Source organism: Gossypium arboreum, chromosome 8 (genome assembly GCF_025698485.1).
Source record: "Gossypium arboreum isolate Shixiya-1 chromosome 8, ASM2569848v2, whole genome shotgun sequence".
Taxonomy (NCBI): domain Eukaryota; kingdom Viridiplantae; phylum Streptophyta; class Magnoliopsida; order Malvales; family Malvaceae; genus Gossypium; species Gossypium arboreum.
In genome coordinates this window covers 38111801-38132784 of record NC_069077.1, presented here as the reverse complement: position 1 = coordinate 38132784, position 20984 = coordinate 38111801, and the positions used below count along the sequence as shown (strand labels likewise).

At 34.7% G+C, this 20984-nt stretch overlaps 1 protein-coding gene across 1 annotated transcript; it reads left to right on the top strand.

Moving 5' to 3' along the window:
- The first annotated feature begins 306 nt into the window (after positions 1-306).
- LOC108470275 (pleiotropic drug resistance protein 1-like) lies at positions 307-7364 on the top strand. The gene is made up of 24 exons (XM_017771573.2): positions 307-935; positions 1035-1155; positions 1234-1322; positions 1406-1490; positions 1584-1743; positions 1827-1903; positions 2026-2079; positions 2160-2250; positions 2331-2632; positions 2804-3085; positions 3175-3491; positions 3580-3740; positions 3841-3944; positions 4156-4312; positions 4403-4504; positions 4626-4735; positions 4844-5176; positions 5277-5567; positions 5636-5719; positions 5808-5941; positions 6011-6238; positions 6319-6490; positions 6577-6831; positions 6917-7364. The coding sequence occupies exons 1-24, from the start codon at positions 610-612 to the stop codon at positions 7172-7174; spliced, it is 4293 nt and encodes a 1430-aa protein (XP_017627062.1). The 5' UTR covers positions 307-609; the 3' UTR covers positions 7175-7364.
- The last annotated feature ends 13620 nt before the right edge of the window (positions 7365-20984 follow it).

The following is a 20984-nucleotide window of genomic DNA, read 5'->3' as shown; positions in this document are numbered from 1 at the left end:
TTAAAATAAATAGGTATATTCTCAAATTCTTTGTTCAATTAATTACATTTTAAATACTTATTTTTTAACTTTCACTTTTTTTAATAATTTAATTGTAGGTTCTATACCTATGTACTTTTTTTGACATAATGTCTATAATTACCTATAATCCCTTCTGATAATGTACTTCAACACACTTGAATCTATCTTTTAACTCCACAACCTCTTACATTAATAACAATGCGTACCCTAATTAAGCTAAGAGTAAATGGAGAAGAGTTCAAACATTAATTTCAAAGTTTAATTTGAATTAAATTTTTTAGCCGCAGTAAATCACACGTTCGTAGCCCACAACAGGGGAGAGCACAAGCATGACACTTGGCTAGCTTGTTTTTTTGTAGAAACCTAAAACGGAAGGAGTTGATATTACATGGATTAACTGATTGAATTAATCGAGGAATGTATTTAACGCCGAAAATAATGGAAACACAGATCAGCTGTTTAGTTTATAAGCTTGGCGATTGAACTCTTTAAGCTGAAGGAACTGTTTCAGTTGTGCACATGCTACTGGTTGGTAAGGAGTTTGCTGGTTATATAGGCTACTAGTTGTTTTGATATTGATCATTGGCAATGGAGCGAAATGATCTTTATCAATTTAGTAATAGTTTCCGAGCAAACCGTTCTTCAAGATGGAGGGACAGTGGTGGTTACAATGTTTTCTCGAAATCTCAACGAGAACAAGAGAATGAAGACGAAGAAGACCTAAAATGGGCAGCCATAGAAAGACTGCCAAGTGTAAGGAAAGGTTTAGTGACCACATCAGATGGTAAGACGGCCAATGTTGATATACCTAAATTAGGGCCTGAACAAAGGAAGCATTTGATGGATAGGTTGATCAAGCATGCTGAGAAGGACAATGAAAGTTTCTTGTTGAAGGTCAGAGAGCGACTTGACAGGCAAGAAATTCTTCTTTCCGCTGTTTCCTTGGCAGATTTGTTTTTTTTTTTTTAAATGCTATTGAGTATTCTCACTGCTTTTCTTAATAATTTTGTCAGGGTTGGCATTGAAATCCCCAAACTTGAAGTCAGATTTGAGCATCTAAAAGTTAAGGCAGAAGCATATATAGGAAGCAGGGCGTTGCCTTCATTTTTCAATTTCTTTATCAATTATCTAAAGGTAAGCTAAGGATTTTCATCTTTTTTCAAAGTAGGTATTTTCTTGTCAGTTTTAACCTTTCTTCTTTTGGTTTTGAAGAGCATTTTGTATGGCCTGCATTTGCTTTCTAGTAGAAAGAAACATCTGTCTATTCTTCGGGATGTAAGTGGAATCATCAGGCCATGCAGGTGAGCAGCTTTGCCCTATTATATTTATTACCTAGTTTTGGTTGTGGGTCTTGATCCATTTTAAATTTTTGTTATATATGTAGAATGACATTGCTGTTGGGCCCTCCAAGTTCTGGAAAAACCACTCTGTTGTTAGCATTGGCAGGAAAACTTGACCGTGATCTAGAGGTTGAAACTATAAACTCTTTGTTCAAATTTTAGCTATATGTTTTAACATATTACTTTGTTGAACATCTAAAGAGATGAAAATTTTGTTTGCAGTTTTCTGGAAGGGTGACATACAATGGGCATGAAATGGATGATTTTGTGCCTCAGAGAACTGCAGCATATATTGGACAACATGATGTCCATATCCCAGAAATGACAGTAAGAGAAACCATAGCCTTCTCTGCTAGATGCCAAGGGGTCGGACCACGATTTGGTTAGTTAAAAGAATCCCCCAGTTTTTAAGTTTTCAGTGGATGTCTGCATGCATGTGAGAATAAATTTTGTTTCTTGTTGCAGAGATGCTAGCAGAACTGTCAAAAAGGGAGAAAGCAGCCAATATTACACCTGATCCTGACATTGATGTCTTCATGAAGGTAATAAATTTATAGCGAAACTATTTAGCTTTGGTTGTTTTTAACTTTGAAGACAACAAGTCAAAGGCAGATGGCTAGTGTTACGGTTTTTCTGACTCCTAACCATATTCTTAATTTTGCAGGCAACATCAGTTGCGGGTAAAGAAACAAGTGTGCTCACAGATTACATTCTAAAGGTATTTTAAGAACACGTCAAGAATATGAAGAAAACAAACCTCTTTGGCTTCATACCTAATTCCTTTGTTTTGGGTTTCAGATTTTGGGCCTAGAAATTTGTGCGGATACCATGGTGGGTAATGAACTGATTAGGGGTGTCTCTGGAGGACAAAAGAAGAGAGTAACAACCGGTAAACATTGTTCAAATTTCACACAATATTGAAGAGTGGTTATTGCTAAATCAGCTTACTATGTATTGATTGAATTATAGGTGAAATGCTAGCTGGACCAGCAAAGCTGCTGCTCATGGATGAGATATCCACTGGTCTGGATAGTTCAACAACATACCAAATTGTCAAGTCGCTGAGGCAGTTTGTTCACATCTTGAATGGAACTGCCTTCATTTCTCTCCTCCAGCCAGCACCAGAGACTTACGATCTCTTTGATGATATCATTCTCCTATCTGATGGCCAGATTGCGTACCAGGGTCCTCGGGAACATGTGCTTGAGTTTTTTGAATCCATGGGGTTCAAATGTCCGGCCAGAAAGGGTGTTGCAGACTTCTTGCAAGAAGTAAGACTACTTAATGTCTGTCCAACCTTTCATGCATCATTAGGAATCGTAAATGGAAGTTTTCACTGAAAGCTTCATAGGATACTATGTTTATCAAGTAGCTGATTTCATTCTGATAATAATAATAATAATAATAATAATAATAATAATAATAATAATTCTGCATTCCAGGTTACATCAAGGAAAGATCAAAGACAGTATTGGACGCAAGCTGACAAGGACTACAGTTTTGTGACGGTGGAACAATTTGTGGAGGCTTTCCAATCATTTCATGTAGGAAAAGGATTGCAGAATGATCTTGCAACTCCGTTTATCAAGAATGAAAGAGATACTCAACTTTTGACGACCAAGAATTATGGTGTTAGGAAGATGGAGCTTCTCAAAGCTTGCTTCTCGAAAGAAATGTTGTTGATGAAGAGGAACTCATTTTTGTACATCTTCAAGCTAGTGCAGGTAGTACTACTCTACAGTGCCGTATCATTTCTTTTGTGTCTTAATTTGACGCAATTGTTTGTGACTAGAGATTTTATTTTTGCCACTAGCTTTTAGTGATGGCAGTGATAGGATCGTCTGTCTTTCTGAGAACTGAGATGCATAAGGGGACTCCAACAGACGGAATAATTCAGACGGGTGCTGTTTTTTTCTCTGTGTTTATGATCATGTTTAATGGATTAGCAGAGATAAGCATGGTTGTTTTCAAGCTTCCTGTCTTCTTCAAGCAAAGAGACAGCTTATTCTATCCTGCATGGGCATATGCTATCCCTACATGCCTTTTGAAGATTCCTATATCATTCTTAGAGGTCGGCCTCTGGGTAGTGATGACCTATTATCCCATGGGCATGGATCCCAGTATTCTCAGGTAACTTGGAAAAAAAATGAAAATAAGAAATATACTAATGACATGCAAGATTTGTATTTTCTTTCTCATGTCACTTCATTCATTACAGGTTTCTAAAGCAGTTGCTTCTGCTGCTGCTATTGAACCAGATGTCTTCTGCGTTATTTCGATTAATTGCAGCAATGGGTCGGGAGATGACTGTTACTAGCACATTATCTGCATTCTTTCTGCTCGTTCTTTTTGCGAACTGTGGATATATCTTGTCACGAGGTATAATAAAAAACTTTTACTTTTTACTTTTAGATGATAACAAGTTCAGTTAAGTTTTAAGCACTAATGGTTGTTGCTTTGTGGTTGTATCTCCCCGAAGATGAGGTTAAGAAATGGTGGATCTGGGGTTATTGGGCATCACCTATGATGTATGCACAGAACGCAATAGTCGCTAATGAATTCCTTGGAGATAGCTGGAATAAGGTACATTCTTGAACTGGATTAGTGAGGTTTCTCCATGTGACCTGCTGGATGGTCAAGAGGTTCAATTCGTGCTGACAAATGAATCAGGGTTACGTTTGACTTCCCTGAAAGCCTCTTGCTCTTGCTTACCCTTTTCTTCTTCCATTTGATAAAGTAAATTGTTTGTCAGGTTATCAAGTACAGCTAATGCCTAAATAACTTTCTGACATAGGTTAATCCATTAGCAAATGAAAAGCTAGGAGTTCTAGTTTTGAAGGCTCGTGGGTGCTTTGCAAAAGCATACTGGTATTGGATAGGAGTAGGTGCATTGTTGGGATTCGTACTAGTTTTCAATCTCTTCTATACTCTGGCTCTAACTTTTCTCAACCGTGAGTTTCTTTACATGTCTACTCCATGTTACTTTAATACATTCACATATATTTATATATAATAATATGTTGACTACTGTATTTGTTTAGCTTTGAAGGAATCCCGAAGTCTAAAACCAGAAGATAAAAGCAACGAAGAAGATGATAAAAGTGGAGTACATGCTCCGCCGCAGCCCAAAGGATGGGACACAGGTAATCAACATGGATAGATAATGGCATTGATTATAGAGTGTGTGTGTGTGTGTGTGTGTGGAAGCAAATGCCGAATCAGCTCATTTCGGTATCTAATGCACCTACTAAAATATTTGAGCAGAACAATTGAAGTCAAAAGATGAGCTGGGTAGGAAAAAGGGTATGATCCTTCCATTTGAACCGCACTGCATTACCTTTGAGGAGGTGGTATATTCAGTAGATATGCCACAGGTGAACTTCAGATATGTTATGCAATGAGAATTAATCAGAAGTCAAAAAGCCTGTTTCTGAAGTAAAAATAAAAAATAAAAAATGTAATATTTGGAATTGATGTTTCAGGAAATGAAAGCCCAAGGAGTGACTGAAGATAGATTGCTGCTTTTGAGAGGTATAACTGGTGCTTTCAGGCCTGGTGTTCTCACTGCCCTGATGGGTGTTAGTGGAGCTGGTAAAACCACTTTGATGGACGTCCTGGCTGGTAGGAAAACTGGCGGGTACATCGAGGGAAGCATAAAAGTTTCTGGGTTTCCCAAAACGCAAGACACGTTTGCTCGAATAAGTGGTTACTGTGAGCAAGCTGACATCCATTCCCCTCATCTTACAGTCCATGAGTCCGTGCTCTACTCAGCATGGCTTCGTTTAGCTCCTGAAGTGAATTCAGAAACCAGAAAGGTAGTGTTGAAAAGCCTACAGTCAGTTAGAGCAGTTCCATTTACTCTTTATTTCATATAAATCAACTGGAACAAACAAATGGTTGTGCAATTGGTTGCAGATGTTTGTGAAGGAAGTCATGGAACTCGTTGAACTGAATGCCTGGGGGCAAGCATTAGTTGGCTTGCCAGGTGTAAATGGTTTGTCACTTGAGCAGCGAAAGAGGCTAACCTTTGCAGTTGAGCTAGTTGCAAACCCTTCAATTATTTTTATGGATGAACCAACATCAGGACTTGACGCTAGAGCTGCTGCAATTGTTATGCGAATAGTTAGGAAAACAGTGGACACAGGAAGGACAGTTGTGTGCACCATACATCAGCCAGGGATTGATATATTTGAAGCTTTTGACGAGGTAAGAAATATTAATGCATCACATCGTGTCAGCTAACAGTTGTGTATGCTGACCCACATGCATTGCAGTTATTGTTAATGAAGCAAGGAGGACAAGAGATATATGTAGGGCCATTGGGTCACAATTCATGTGAATTGATAAAGTACTTTGAGGTAAACTTCAATGTTGATCCTTATTTATAATCAATCAGTCACTCTTTTGAGATTGACCATATACTTGAATCGTGGTTGGATCACCAAGGGAATCGAGGGAGTAAGCAAAATAAAAGATGGATATAACCCATCAACTTGGATGTTAGAAATTTCCACTGCGGCCCAGGAGATGGCTTTGGGGGTTGATTTTGCAGATGTATACAAAAATTCAGAGCTGTACAAGTAAGTGTAAAGATACAAGTTTTTTGCATCTCGGCAAGTCTTAACATTTCATTTGATATATGTTTTCAGGAGAAACAAAGCTCTTATTGAACAACTGAACATGCCTTCACCTGGTGCTAAGGAACTTCATTTTTGTACTCAGTACTCGCAGTCAGTTTTGTCCCAATTCTTGGCCTGTTTATGGAAACAACGATGCTTATACTGGCGAAATACAGAATATACTGCCGTAAGATTTTTCTTCACGACCATCACAGCCTTAATGTTCGGAACAATGTTCTGGAAGGTTGGGTCCAAAAGGTAAAAAAGAAAGAGTGTTGGAGCCTTCCCTAAGATCTCTTATTTTCCATTATTCTAATTGCTTCATTTGAAAACCATAGAGGAAGGAGGCAAGACCTGCTCAATGCAATGGGTTCTATGTACGCTGCTGTTCTCTTCATTGGCGTCCAAAATGCTTCAAGTATACAGCCAGTAGTGAATGTTGAGCGAACCGTGTTTTACAGGGAAAAGGCTGCTGGAATGTACTCACCTATGGCCTATGCTTTTGCACAGGTAAAAGCACATGTTGTGCACTTCAAACAACTACATAATCTTCAAAGCATATATGTGACTGAAATTATTTTACTTATATTTTTCAGGTTGCAATTGAGCTCCCATATATCTTGGTGCAAACAGTGACATACGGCATCATTGTGTATCCATTAATGGCATTCGAATGGAGTGGTGCAAGATTCTTTTGGTACCTATTCTTCGCGTATTTCACATTCCTATTCTTCACCTTCTTTGGCATGATGACTGTGGCTATTACACCAAACTACCACATTGCTGGAATCATTTCTACTGCTTTTTATGCAATTTGGAATCTCTTTATAGGGTTCTTAGTCCCCCGCACGGTAAATCCTACTAAACCGACCTCCATATTATTATTGCTTTCAAGTTGCAATTTATCATTATCTATATCTTATCTAAAATATGCAGAAAATCCCGATTTGGTGGAGGTGGAACTATTGGATTTGCCCCTTAGCTTGGTCCCTCTATGGTTTGACAGTATCACAGTTCGGAGAAGTAGAGGATGTTCTTGATACAGGAGAAACAACAAAAGACTTTCTAAAGAGTTATTTCGGTTTCAGGCATGAATATGTGGGCGTGGTGGCTGTTGTGATGGTTGGATGGGCAGTGGTTTTCGCATTTTTGTTTGCAGTTTTCATCAAAATACTCGATTTTCAACATAGATAATGAAAGTGTCCTTGGTGGTTTGTTCTACTAGTTGTCAATTTCTCATTATTAGATGTAGTTAGACATAGTTATTCCAAACTCTAAATAAAATTATTTTTTTATGTTTTTATTGGATTATATTCACTCCGACAATTTCCATATTTGAGTTGTTGGCAATTTATTGAACGATATTTATAAGTTGTGTTAAAAATGTGAATGATATTTAGTCCATCAATTAAGATCATATTAATTGGGAAATATATTTTGGAGATCAGATCAAATCAAATAGTCCCTATCTAATCTCTTGGATCGTGGATATTGGATTGAATTGGAACACAACATTTTTAGCTGCCGAGAGTCTATATTTACCTTGTTCATTATTATAATATTGTATTTAGCTTATATGGTGGTTGTTTTATAGGGTTTGATATAGATCTTCCTATGTTAGTAACCGCTTATAAACGTATTATCATTTATAGTTAAATATCATACAAAAAATATATATAATTAAATTGACGGTATCCGCAAGCGGATGAGTCAATTTGTAATATAGTTTAGTTACAATGAAACACTTGGAAGTATTCAAGGATCGTATTTAAGGGATTGCAGATTGGAGAAATTCATATTAAATCAAATACAAAAAATAATTACTAACCTAATCGAGTTACAAATTAGTAGTGTTAATCCAAATAAAAATATTGATTAAACTAATTAAATTAATTAACCTAAAATTAACCTAATGGACTCTCCTATTCCTAGTGTCGAAAATACGAGCCTTTAGCCTGTGATCGATTAAATCCTAATTATCTAATTAAATAATTAAATAATTAATTATCCTAGATCGAGTTATTTATCACCTTTAGTTAAGATTACCCTCCCAATTCATCTTTACTAACGATTACCACCTATGTCACCCTTCCAATCTCTTCCTAGGCATACGGATACTCTTCCAATTTCACCGCTTGACACAAGTTGTACACAACAGGATACCCTTCCAGTCTCACCTGTCTCGGTCACTCCCTAACATACTAAATATTTTTGAATAATCAACCAATTTTGGATAAGTAATCACTTAACAAATAAATTAGTTTCATAATTGAAACATGCGAAATATAAAATAAGCACATCAAACTATTTGTATACTTATACAACGATTAATCAAAAGATAAATAAAAAAAACAAAAGAATAAGAGATAGGAGAAAGCTCATGAATATATTTGAAGTGCAGTGCCGGAGCAATATCTGCTCACAATTGTCTTCACATCAGAATAGAAAAGTTTTGACCACACGAACATGAAAAAAAAATAAATCTGAATAATAAAACTGTCTAACTAGGTTGGCTTACAATTCCAATGACCCTAAGGTTGCTTTCAGTAAATAAAATATTCTGCTAAAAGCTAGGGTCGAATTATTGAAATTTTTCCAAAGAAGCCGTCCAAGAAAATCAGCTCTTTTCTTCTACACCAAGTCGCGTCGTACAATTCAAAGTTATTTACATTTAAACAAATTAGTTCAATATATTACAAAGCAAACAAGTCAAAGAAATATATATATCCCCATCAAAATGTATATAAGAATATAGTATTCATTTTTGCAGGGTATAGTTAGTTCGAATAATTTTTCCTACTCGGTTAATTTTATCCATGCTTTGAACCCTAATGCAGTAATATTTCCCCGATAACCCTTATAATGATGATTTTTTTGTGCCAATACTATCAAAATTTTGCACGGGCACTTTTTATAAGGGTTATACTAGTCATATTGCACCATATCAATAACCACGAATTTTACCGAGTATTTTCTTTTTAATTCGAACATCCTATATTTCTACAAATATAAGTACCTATTCATATCTACCTTTATCCCTAGAGATATATAATTTCTTTTCCTATTTACGTTTAATTAACTGAACTAATTAGTCTAAATATAAACAACCTAAATTATTTAATTTTAGTTTAAATTTACAATTTAAACATCAACTTAGGTATATGTTTAACCAATCACTTGTATTTCTACAAGCTCAAGCACACACATAACACACAAAATTAAAAATGACTAAAATAGAATAAATTAACATAAAAAATTTAAAATTTAAAATTAATTTTTTTTCCTATGTCACCCCCACACTTTAGCCAGCACATTGTCCCTAATGCGCTATATGAAAATAAAAGAAAGATGTTACTTGATTAGAGTTAACGATCCATCGCAAATGATATGACTGACTCTTCCCTGTAGTTTTGGCTTGAATTTTTAGTTCCTCATAACTTGTGGGGTTCTTACACAGAAAAAGAAAACACACAAAAATATAATAATTTTTTTTGGCCCTTTGACCACCTCCAGATGTACCAACGTCCAGATTAAGAATCTTGTACACAATATATCAAATAGGCGGTGTTCGCAAGTATATGGGTCATGTTGTAATATAGTTACAACGAAGTTGGTGAGTACTCCAAGGATTGTACCTAAGGGAGGTGAGCACTAAATTAATCTTAACCTAAGCACAAATAGAGCTAATTAGTACTTTAAATAAATTATATTACGAATAAACATAAATAAAGATTTTTGGTATTTTTATAAATAAAGAATAAAAAAATATAAAGGGAAAAACTTTGGGAAATTTGATATAGAAATTGAATAAGATATTAGTATGGGTGATTACCTCGCTTCAGTAATCATAACTAACTATTGCTTCAGGTTCCCTATTTAATCAATTAGTCATTACGCTAGCAGAATCTCTCTATCTTTCACTAGAATAATGAGTCAGCAAGAACTACTTATCTCTCGACCTTACAGTCCAGACCGGTTCAGGGCTCCATACTAATTTTAGGTTAATTCCCAAAATGATGTCTTCCTAGGGTCATCAAGCCTAGGGTTTAAGTTCTCCCTCTCCCGAATAGTTGATCCGCTAAGAAAACCCTGCACAACAATCAATTAATCATACCTCCAGTCGCTAATCCCCCATAAAAAGATTAGTTCCTCATGAATCTCAAAAACATAATAAACTTGATGTAAAAGATAAACATTAATAACAAATCAATAGCAGAATATTTAAGAGAATCCTGAATTGAATTGATTGAAGCACCAAATCCACAAAGAGTTGATAAAGTTCCACAAATCAGATCTCCCGACAAATGCAAATAGCAAAATAAAAAATAACCTAAGCCTAAGAAAAAGGAAAAAATAAAAGATAAAATTACAAAGAAAATTATAAAGTATAAAAGTCATCCATAACAAGTGTTAAATGAGCATATTTATAGATTTAGGGTTGCCATTATCCTCAACCCTAGGTCAGTTGATGCTTTCGTATTAAACATTTGACTTCGCAGACCAAAACACCCTTGACTCATAAGTATTTCTCGTACAGGACTAATGTCGTGACACCCTAGTGCTTGTGTCATGACATTGAAGACAGTATCCTCGTACTTAATGTAGTTTCAGTGGTGTGTCGCAATATTGAAGGAAATCTTGGGATTCTTGTGCTCTACTACCCATGTTGCATTATCAAACTCCCTGTGGTGCAACACAACGACCAGTACCAAGTTGATACGCCTTCTAATGGTTTCTTGCACACTCAAAAGATATTAGATCACCCTTAGGACTCATTTGGCCCCTAAGGTCAATAAAAGACTTAAATTATACTTTTTATTGAATGTAAATGAAATTATAAAAACTAAACTAAAATATAATAAAAAAGCTTGTATTCAAGCTTCTCAAATGTGAAAACTAGTTTAATCTGCTACACCCAATTACGATAGATCAAACTCCCCCACATGTAAGTTATTGTTTGTCTTTAAGAAAGGCAAACAAAAAACAGTAATTCCTAGACGACCCTTGAGCAAGTATGGCACAAATGTTAGCTTTGGAGCACATAACTAGGTATTTCATATTTACACATAATCTTGGCATGATATATAGTTGATTTATATTTGGAAAAAACGGGTTTGAAAAATGCAGCAGAAAAGAAATTTAGGGAAAACAGAGTTTTAATTTTTTTCCAAAACAAGATCTTAGTTGGGATATCTAAAGTAATAAGTACTTAATCAAAAGTACCTTTTCGATTCATCTAATATGAGTGCTTTGATCGAGTAGCCTTCTTCGCTATCCTTAAGCTCACGTTTGTCGAGTCTAAGCTCGCTTCGAATCAGAATTTTTTCACAAAAATTACCAGAAGGGTAAATTTGCAATTTCTCTAAACTTTTTGGTCAAGTTGTAAATCAGAAAAATATCTCTAGAAATGTTCTGAAATAATTTCTTTAAAGAATTTTCTCTCTACAACTTTCTCTTAAATTCAAGTGTGAAAAATAATGACCCAAGGCTCTCTTTATGTAGGGATAGTTTAGAGAGTTCAACTATAATTAAACTTAATCAATTTAATATTAAATTAATATAATATTTACCAAGATAAATATTAGATTAAATTTAAGATTAAATCTTATTAAATAATAGAATGTTTATCTACAAGATAAACAATAAATTAAATTTAATATTAAGATAATCACTTTAATATTAAATTAATAAAATACTATTAACATAAGTATTAAATTTAATTTAATATTAAACTATTAACATAATATTATTTTTGGAATAGTTAATTTGAAATCAATTTCTTTGGTAGAGTCCCAGTAGGAGTGTAACTCTTCAAATACTCAACCACCGAAGACTAACCACCACTGGCCATTGGGACACCACTGTGACAGTTGCTGGCACTGTCGTGTCTAGTGATGCAGGTGCAACACCTTTACGACATCCCGAGCCGATTCGGTCAGGGTCACTGACGACTCGACCAGTTTGGTCTAGTTACTGGTTGGATCGTTGGCCTGGTTTCACATATTGGGCTTGGTTGGACCAATTTCTGGGTCTTAGTCTCGGTTTTAGGCTCCTGGGCCCAATTTACGATCTTAGGTCCAATTTTCAAGTTCAATTACCCATTGGGCCAATTGTCTCACTTGAATTTAAAAAAATATCATATTAATTTTAATTAATTTGATTAATTTAATTTTACTAGATCAAAATTAATTTTTCCAAAACTCACATAGATTTTCCAAATTAAATTTTCAAGAAAAATTTTTAAGCAATTTCTCTAGTTGAACAATCCTCACGAACACCTAACTTAATTCCAAATTCAATAAATCGACTCAATTAAATTATTTCCAAAGTTTTATAATTTTCTTCTAATTCAAATACAGTCCAATCGGGCTTTTGTTGAGCTAGCGGAAGGATCAATCAGACATATAAAATTAGGCTCTAGTAATTGCAATTATGCCTAGAAGCATTGTTACGATAATTCACAATTACTTAATCATGGAGTCAGTTTAAAAGAAGTATCATGATTGAAAACTCCATATTTTATAGTATTTACAAAAGCAATTCATTCAACTGCTATGTCCAATGACCTCATAAGGTGAGTGTTACTGTAATAGCCCAAAATTGGGTCTAGTTGGAATAGAGGTTTCGGCACCAAAAAATTTGAGATAGAAATAATTATTTTATAATTATTTTGAGGTCTATGATATGATTTCATGGTTTTGTGAAAATTTCGTGAAGAAATTCTATGCATAAAGTGCTCAATTTGAAGTTAAGGACTAAATTGAATAAGTTGCAAAACTTGCATTCTAGAAGTTTCTAGTATGAAATTACTTTGAAATATTAATTATGAGGTCTTAAATAGAAATTTTACCAATTTCTAAGTGATGGAAAAAAATTGGACATAGATGGAATTTTTGAAAGTTTAGTAAGGAAGGGCATTTTGGTCATTTGGTAATTAAAAGAAATAAAAAGGAAAAATAAAGCCAAAATTGACTCATTTTTCTCATGGAGGCCGAAATTAGCATGGGGAAAGCCATGGCTAGGGTTTTCAAGCTTTCCAAGCTCAATAGTAAGTCCGTTATAACCCCGTTTTTCAAGCTCTTTACGTTTTTGGAATCCCAGTAATTTGATTAAGCTTATTCTAGCAATAATTTAAGCTAGGGTTCATATTTGGAAAAATACCCATAGGTGAAATGTGTTTATTTTGATGTTTTATAATAGAATATGAGGTTTTAAATTATGTTAGACAACTTGTGCTACTCGGTTTTGAGTGAAAACAAGTAAAAGGGCTTAATCGGTAAAAATACCTAATAGTCATAAGTATATGTCAGAGTGAGAATTTGATGTTGCCATAGAAGGTAAAAGTGATCAGAATGTCATAAAACATAAGAATAAGGGATGAAGTTTAATTCCCGAGCCTAGGGGCAAAAGTGTAAATATGCAAAAGTTTAGGGGCAAAATTGTAATTTTTCCAAAGTTTGAGTTAAGGACTGTTTTGAATAGTAAATTAATTAAATAAGTAAAATATGATGTTTTAGATCCCGAAAAATGAGATTTGAACCTAGAATGAGAGAAAAATCGAAAATTAGGAAAGTTGGTAAAATGGCCATTTTAGTATCAAGGTAAGTTCATATGTATAATAAGCATTAATTTATGCATGTTTCAATGTAAAATTGATATATTCATTATGATTTCGAGGTGTTGAAAGTATGTAAGTTGGTATGATAATAATACGACAATAATGTTTGTAATTTATATTTGAAAGTTAAATTTAGTGAATTAATTGAATTATATTAAATTAAATGATTATGGTGCCAAGTTTATGAATTGATTTAAAAATATGTCTATGGTACATGAAGTGCATTGAATTATCATACATAGATGTGATTTCTATGATTATGGATATTATGGGAAATTGTAAGTTCATATGATTTTTAATAAGGCAATGTGTAATTTAATGTTATTGCCTTGATATTAAATGAGATGTAAGTTTATATGTAACTAATACATCAATATTACTTGTATTATGATATTTTATAATAATATTGGAAATATGTTTGTGGATAATTACTTGATTGGTGAAATTGTTGGAAAAGAGAGAAATCCAGTTGAACCTTGGAAAGATTGGATGATCAGATAGTATGTAGCTAGGTCACATGTATGGTCTTGAGTGCACATCATGTGTACAAGAGAGCTACAAGACATTATGATGTAGCTAGGTCGCATGGGTGATACTATGTGTACACCATGTAGACAAGAGAGCTACGGGATATATGTAGTTAGGTCACATGCGTGGTTCCAGGTGAAGGACACCATGTAGACAAGAGAGCTACGAGATAAATTAGCTAGGTCACATGGGTGGTACTGAGTGTTCACCATGTGTACAAGAGAGCCGAACTATATGATGGGTGGAGCTATCGAGGATTGATCCGAAGTGTTCAACGAGAGACTTTCTATGTATTGCTTTGTGAGTTTTGTGATGAATAAGTGCAGGAACTTGATTATGTGAATGATGTGTTCATTAAGTGACCAGGATGTGGTGAGGTTATAAACAAGTAAGTTATACATGAGGATGATTTTATGGTGACCTTGTGGTCATGGGCCTATACTTGTGATGTATGAAATGTGGTGAAAATGATTTGTGATATGTATGTTAAAATGAGGTTAATACAAAGAAAGTGTGAAAGAGTGAATTAGCAATAAAACTATTTTGGATAGTAGCAGTGACGTGATTTTGAAAAATCACCAAAAATAGTAGAAATTGAATCAGAGACTAAATGAGATATCAAATTAAATATTAATGAGTCTATTTTCATATAAAGAAACAAAGAAAGAAAAGGAGTTCTATATTTTGAGATATTTATATTTTTGTGAGACTGGTTCAAAATGATTACGTGATCCCCTATTCTGACTTTGGAAAATCACAAAATTTTGGATAAAAATAATTAGAGGCTTAAAATTATATTTTTAAAATCCCTAATGAGTCTATTTTCAAGATAAATCAACAAGAACATTATCCAAGTTCTGTACTTTGAGATAATTAATTTTTAGTGAAGAGAGGTCAGAACTGTCAAAAAGTGAAACAGGGGAAATTTTAATGAATAAACTGTATTAATTGGATAAACCAAAAATTATGAAAATTTTATGGTGGAAAGATATGTGAGTTTAGTTTTAGAGGAAATTTACGGATCTTAATTTGGAGCTCTGTAGCTCGAATTATAAATAATTAAGTGACGATGACTCGTGTGGAAAGTTTGATGTGAGCATTTATTAGTAAATTGTGAAATCGTACTTACAAGAATGCTATATACATTAAGGATGTGGAATGGAGAGGAGGAGGAGGAAAATAAATATATGTGGAATACATGGAAACTGTGGTATATGAAATATTGATATAATGAAATAAATGATATGTGTTTATAAGAAAAAGAAAGAGAATGACATGTATCATGACATGTATATATATATATATATATATATATATATATATATATATATATGACTAGTCTCAATGTAATGCTTGTTGGGTATGGAGTTGAATTGAAATGTTTCAGGCAAACATGTTATTTTGCGTATTTGAATTGTGGTATTTTATAAAGATATGATCTAGTTTTAAATATGAATGCTTGATGATTAAGCTGAAGATATTTTGTAAGATGATAATCTTGTTATAAATGTATAAGTGGTACTATAATAAACAAGGTAAAATGAGTATGAGAGACACATGTATGATGACATACAAATGCTATGTTTGTGGTTTAATTGAGAATATTTAATCATTAAATGAATACCATGTTATATGCTTTTGATTTTGTATAAGTGTGTAAGAGATTAAGGTTGACCAAAGCTTGGAAAATAGCCTAGGTATATTCCACACAGGCAGAGACATGACCGTGTGTCTCAGTCGTGTATGGAACACGACTTTGGGACACGGGCATGTGGAGCCTTAAAGCATGAAATTTCCAAGATTTTCGTAAGTTCTCGGTTTAGCCTCGAACCCTTTCTAAAGTATGTTTTGGGCTTCGTAGACTCAAATAAGGGACTATGTGTAAGTGAATGAATGTTTTGAAATATGAATGAAATTTTATGGCCCGTATTTTAGTTTAATGTTTGTATGTTTGTCCGGTAACGCCTCATACCTTATCCCGGCCTCGGGTATGGGTAAGGGGTGTTACAGTTACCCTCATATGATATCCTTGATTCCTTTGAGTTAAATCCATTCATTCAATACAATCCTATTTTATCTCATTGTCACTATTGTGTCTTTTTAATGATTAATATGATCACTGTCAACAAATGACTGTGATAAATTGCTTGTTCGAGAACAAGCAACCCGTGACCACGTTTGATATTTATCAATCCACACAATGCCAATGAGAGGATAGCATTAACTCTTTAATTGAGCTATGAATTCTACTATGCTAGTAAAACCATGCCATACACAAGTCATGTACCCAACATACTGGCTACGGGCTCGATCATCTTTAGAGCATAATCCTCCACTTATATCAAAACACATGAGTTGCATATACATGGTCAGTGACTAACTCAGGATTTAGGTAAATCACACCATAAACTTCACAAGTGAATTAATTCACAAGTGGATTCAGAATTAATTCATCTTGGGTCCAATCCAATGTATCATTTTACTAATTAATACATCTATGTCTCTACTCATGGAGTCAACTGCTCTGATAGCCAAGACTAGGCATCTCCCTAATTGGAATTGTAGACGACATGATAATCCTTCTTAGTATTTCAATCAAATGCTCACTTTGATTCTTTTACGGGATTATAGACTCATTTAGATTATCTACTAAAGTAAGTTGTCCTTTTCACATTGTAAACGTTCTTACAATGCTACTTATCTTCAGTTTGAACTTAGACAATCAATGAATTAATATTTGTTTGTCGCAAGTTCACTATGCATGCAAAATATGAAAGGCAGAAAATATGAGATAAATAATTGTGAAATGTGGAATTAACTTTATTTATTTATTCATCGTTCAAATAAATAGAAAATAGTTACATGTTTACTACAATATATGCACATTTCCCAAAAATCTCCCACTTGCCCTAGTGAAGTAAATGTGTCATATTTCGCATTACCATATCCTCGATATGTTTGTTAAAACTCATAGTTACAATAGCCTTAATAAATAGATCCACAAGGTTATCTTCGGAAGCTGCTTTCAGCACATTTATAATTCCTTCGACTGTTGCCTCTCGTATCAAGTGATACTTTCGACCAATGTGTTTCGTCCTCCTATGACTTCTCATTTCCTTGGTATTAGCTACTGCAACACTGTTATCACAATACAATGTTATAGCTTTTTCTATACCAGGAATAACTTTAAGATCGGTTAAGAACTTTCGAAGTGATATTGCTTTTTTCATTGCCTCAGAAGTAGCCTTATACTCAGCCTCCATAGTAGAATTAGCAGTGCAAGTTATTTTTACACTTCTCCATATTATGGCCCCACGACTTAGAACGAATACATTTCTTGATGTCGATTTCCTAAAATCTTTAAAGGTTTGGAAGTTTGAGTCTGTGTATTCAACAGGAGTAAGGTTCTCCCTGGAATAGACAAGCATATAATCCCTAGTTCTTTTAAGATACCTTAATATATGCTTTACAGCTTGCCAATGCTTGAGACCTAGATTTGCCTAATATCTACTAATCATTTCTACAGCGAAACAAATATCTGGACGTGTGCAAAGCATCACATATATAAAGCTTCCAACTACTGAAGCATATGGAACCTTACTCATATGCTCTCTTTCTTCCACTGTCTTAGGACAGTCATCTAAAGGAAGATGAAAACTTGATGTAGTTGATTGAACGTCTAGCCTCACATCGGTCATTGTAAAACATTTCAGTACCTTATTGATGTATGAAGCTTGAGAGAGAGCTATCATTTTATTCTTTCAATCCCTTAGGATTTGAATTCCAAGAATATAAGTAGAATTACCCAAGTCTTATAACACCCCTTACCTTAGTCTGAGGCTGGGACTTGGCACGAGGCATTACCATACTTAACCACATGCATACATTCATTTCTGAATCACCAAGACTTGATTAAATTTAAAACTCTTTCGAACTCTGTTTAGACTCCTTAAAGTGGGCCTACGAAGTCTAACACTTACGTTGGGAACCAACTCGGGTCCTTAAACCGACTAAATAAAAATGTCTCTTAAAGCAGGGCACACGCCCTAGTAAAAGGCCAACACGCCCGTGTGGTCATTATAACATGGTTGTGCTAATAGCCTGTGTGACACATATGACCTAAGCATCTAGGGACACGCCCGTGTCCCACACTCGTGTGAATTAAATTCTAAATTCAAACCTACAGGGGTTTTCACACGGCCTGTCACATGCCCGTGTCTATGGCTCGTGTCCCTCACACAGCCATGACACGCCCATGTCCTAGCTCGTGTCTAAAAAACCTTGACATTTTTTTTCTGACGTTAGCATCCATTTTAGGGCACACGGCCAAGGCACAAGCCCGTGTGCTAGGCCGTGCCCTTCACACGGCTGAGACACACGGTTATGTCTCTACCCGTGTGTTTACTACCATGCATTCTGACTTGCAAAATTTACGCGTAGGGGACACATAGCCAGACACAACACCCATAGGGCTGGCCGTATGTCACACACGGCCTAGACACATGCCCGTGTGTCTACCCGTGTAGACAATATAAGGCTATTTACCAAGCCTTATGCCACCCTGAAACAAAATTGAATACCAACCAACAACCATATCTAAGGCCTATAAACATTTCACATTTGTAAAAGACTATCTTGCATCCATATAATAACTTACAATATTAACCATGTTCATGGCCTTATACAAAATGAGTCAAATGTTAAAACAAGCCAACACTTTTGGCCCCAAAACAATGTGACACAAAAATAGATTCAAAGGTTCCTATACATGCCATAATCAAAAAGATAAAACTAGCTATACCAAGTGCCTTAAGGATAGTGTGACTGGCTTCAACTACGTAGGCGACGATCCTCGATCTACTTCAACAGCACTATAAGAAAAGGGAAAGGAAAAAGGGTAAGCATGAGATCTTAGTAAGTACATAGATGCAAATAAGTGTAATTAGAAACACATTCGACAAACAATGGTTTATCATACTGAAGTGATATATCATTTTAACCTCACTATCATGCTCTTCCTTCTTTTACACATACCTACTACATCTCATCACATACTAAGGTTTTCATTCGAGAGTTTAGTATACATACTTATAATTACCCGTAAAATAACTCAAGTACATTCTCTCTATTGACATACCTCATTGGAAGTATCGTCAATCCATTCATCGAGTTATTCCTTTTTGAACACTCAGAAATATCAAGGAGTACACGGATATTTTACTCTTAAGTACTATACAAGTAGCCAAAGCTACCTCGTACTTTGTAATACTTGCATATTTGAGCTACTCATGGGCCATTTTACCAAGTCAGTACCCAAACCCCATAGCTCTATCATGTAATGCCCACTCATTGAGCTACTCACGGGTCTGCACACAAAGTCAGTAGCCGGACCCACATTACATAATTCACTTATCTTATGAACTCAGACTCAACTCATGAGTTCAGACCACTCAATTTCTCATGACTTATATTTTATATCCTATACTATTTCTGAGGTTTGATGGGATCTCGTGTCTAACCTGATGTTGTCGCATTTGTTCATAACGTGGATTACTCTTATTTGACACTATTCACACTTTCGTGGTATCAAGTAAGATGATGATACATGGAAAAATTATAAAACATTTAAAAGTAAGCTACAATAACACATTATTTACATATGTACTTACCTCGGCACAAAATGATGGAAACGAGCCTAATCCTCGTAAATTTTGTTCTTCCCTTGATCAAGACCCGCGTCACGTTTCTCTTCTCTAAAATGTCGCAAATTAGCTTAATTAATACATAATTCAATCAATTTAACTTAAGACTCATACTTTGGTAAAATGACCGTTTTTCCCTTAAAATTTACAAAAATTACGATTTTACCCTTAGGCCCGAAAATTGATTTTTATCACATTTTCTCACTAACCAAGCCTAGCCAATTACTTTTTATACTAGAAGCAGCCCACACTTATTATTTCAGACATTTATCACCTATTTTATAACTTATGCAAAATGGTCTTTAGTTAGGGTTTTCATGAAAACTGCTTCACAAAAGTTGTTTATTACACTACCATAGCTCATTTTCTTACATAAAATTTTAGAAAACAACATGAACACACTCATGGTAAAACCCTAGACTTTCAACCATTTTGCAAAATAGTCCATTTGTTAGAAAGCTCATGTTACAAGGTGTTCAAAAATACTAAAATCAATAAGAATAACCTTCTAAATGACTTACTTGTAAGGGATACAAATGGCTGACATTTTAAGCTCTCTAAAACCTCCTTTTGTTGCTGAAATATTGGTGGAGAAGATGACACTATAGCTTCCTTTTTTTATTTTTATTTTAGTCAAATAAATTACCAAAAGCTCACCTAAACTAGTCAACATGACTCAATTTGTTCCCTATGGCCGGCCAAGCTTCTTTTAAGGGTCTATTTGCCTTTTAAAGACCCTATATTATGGTTCTCTAGTTATTTGACACCCTTAGCTATAAAAATAGGACTTTTACACTTTATGCGTTTTAGTCTTTTTTACGTGATTAAGCTTACAAACACTAAAATTAATTCACCAAAATTTTTATGCACCTTTATAAACATGCTATCACACGTAAAATAATACTAAAATAATTTCTCCAGCTTCAAAATAGTGGTTCCAAAACCACTGTTCTGACTAGTCCCAAAATCAGGCTATTACAACTCTCCCCCTTTAGGGATTTTCATCCCCAAAAATTTTACCAGTGAATAATTTTGGGTATTGATCTCTCATAGTCTCCTCGGTTTCCCACATGTCCTCTTCGACTCCGTGTCTCTGCCATAACACTTTCACAAGGGAAATCTTCTTGTTCCTTAATCGCTTAACTTCTCGAGCTAG

Bases quoted from the DNA above. Each gene is read 5' to 3' on its own strand.
- LOC108470275 (XM_017771573.2), top strand. From the start codon at position 610: ATGGAGCGAAATGATCTTTATCAATTTAGTAATAGTTTCCGAGCAAAC. The intron at 1,156-1,233 runs GTAAGCTAAGGA...TTGGTTTTGAAG, and splicing joins TCTTTATCAATTATCTAAAG to AGCATTTTGTATGGCCTGCA. The intron at 4,736-4,843 runs GTGAACTTCAGA...TTGATGTTTCAG, and splicing joins ATTCAGTAGATATGCCACAG to GAAATGAAAGCCCAAGGAGT.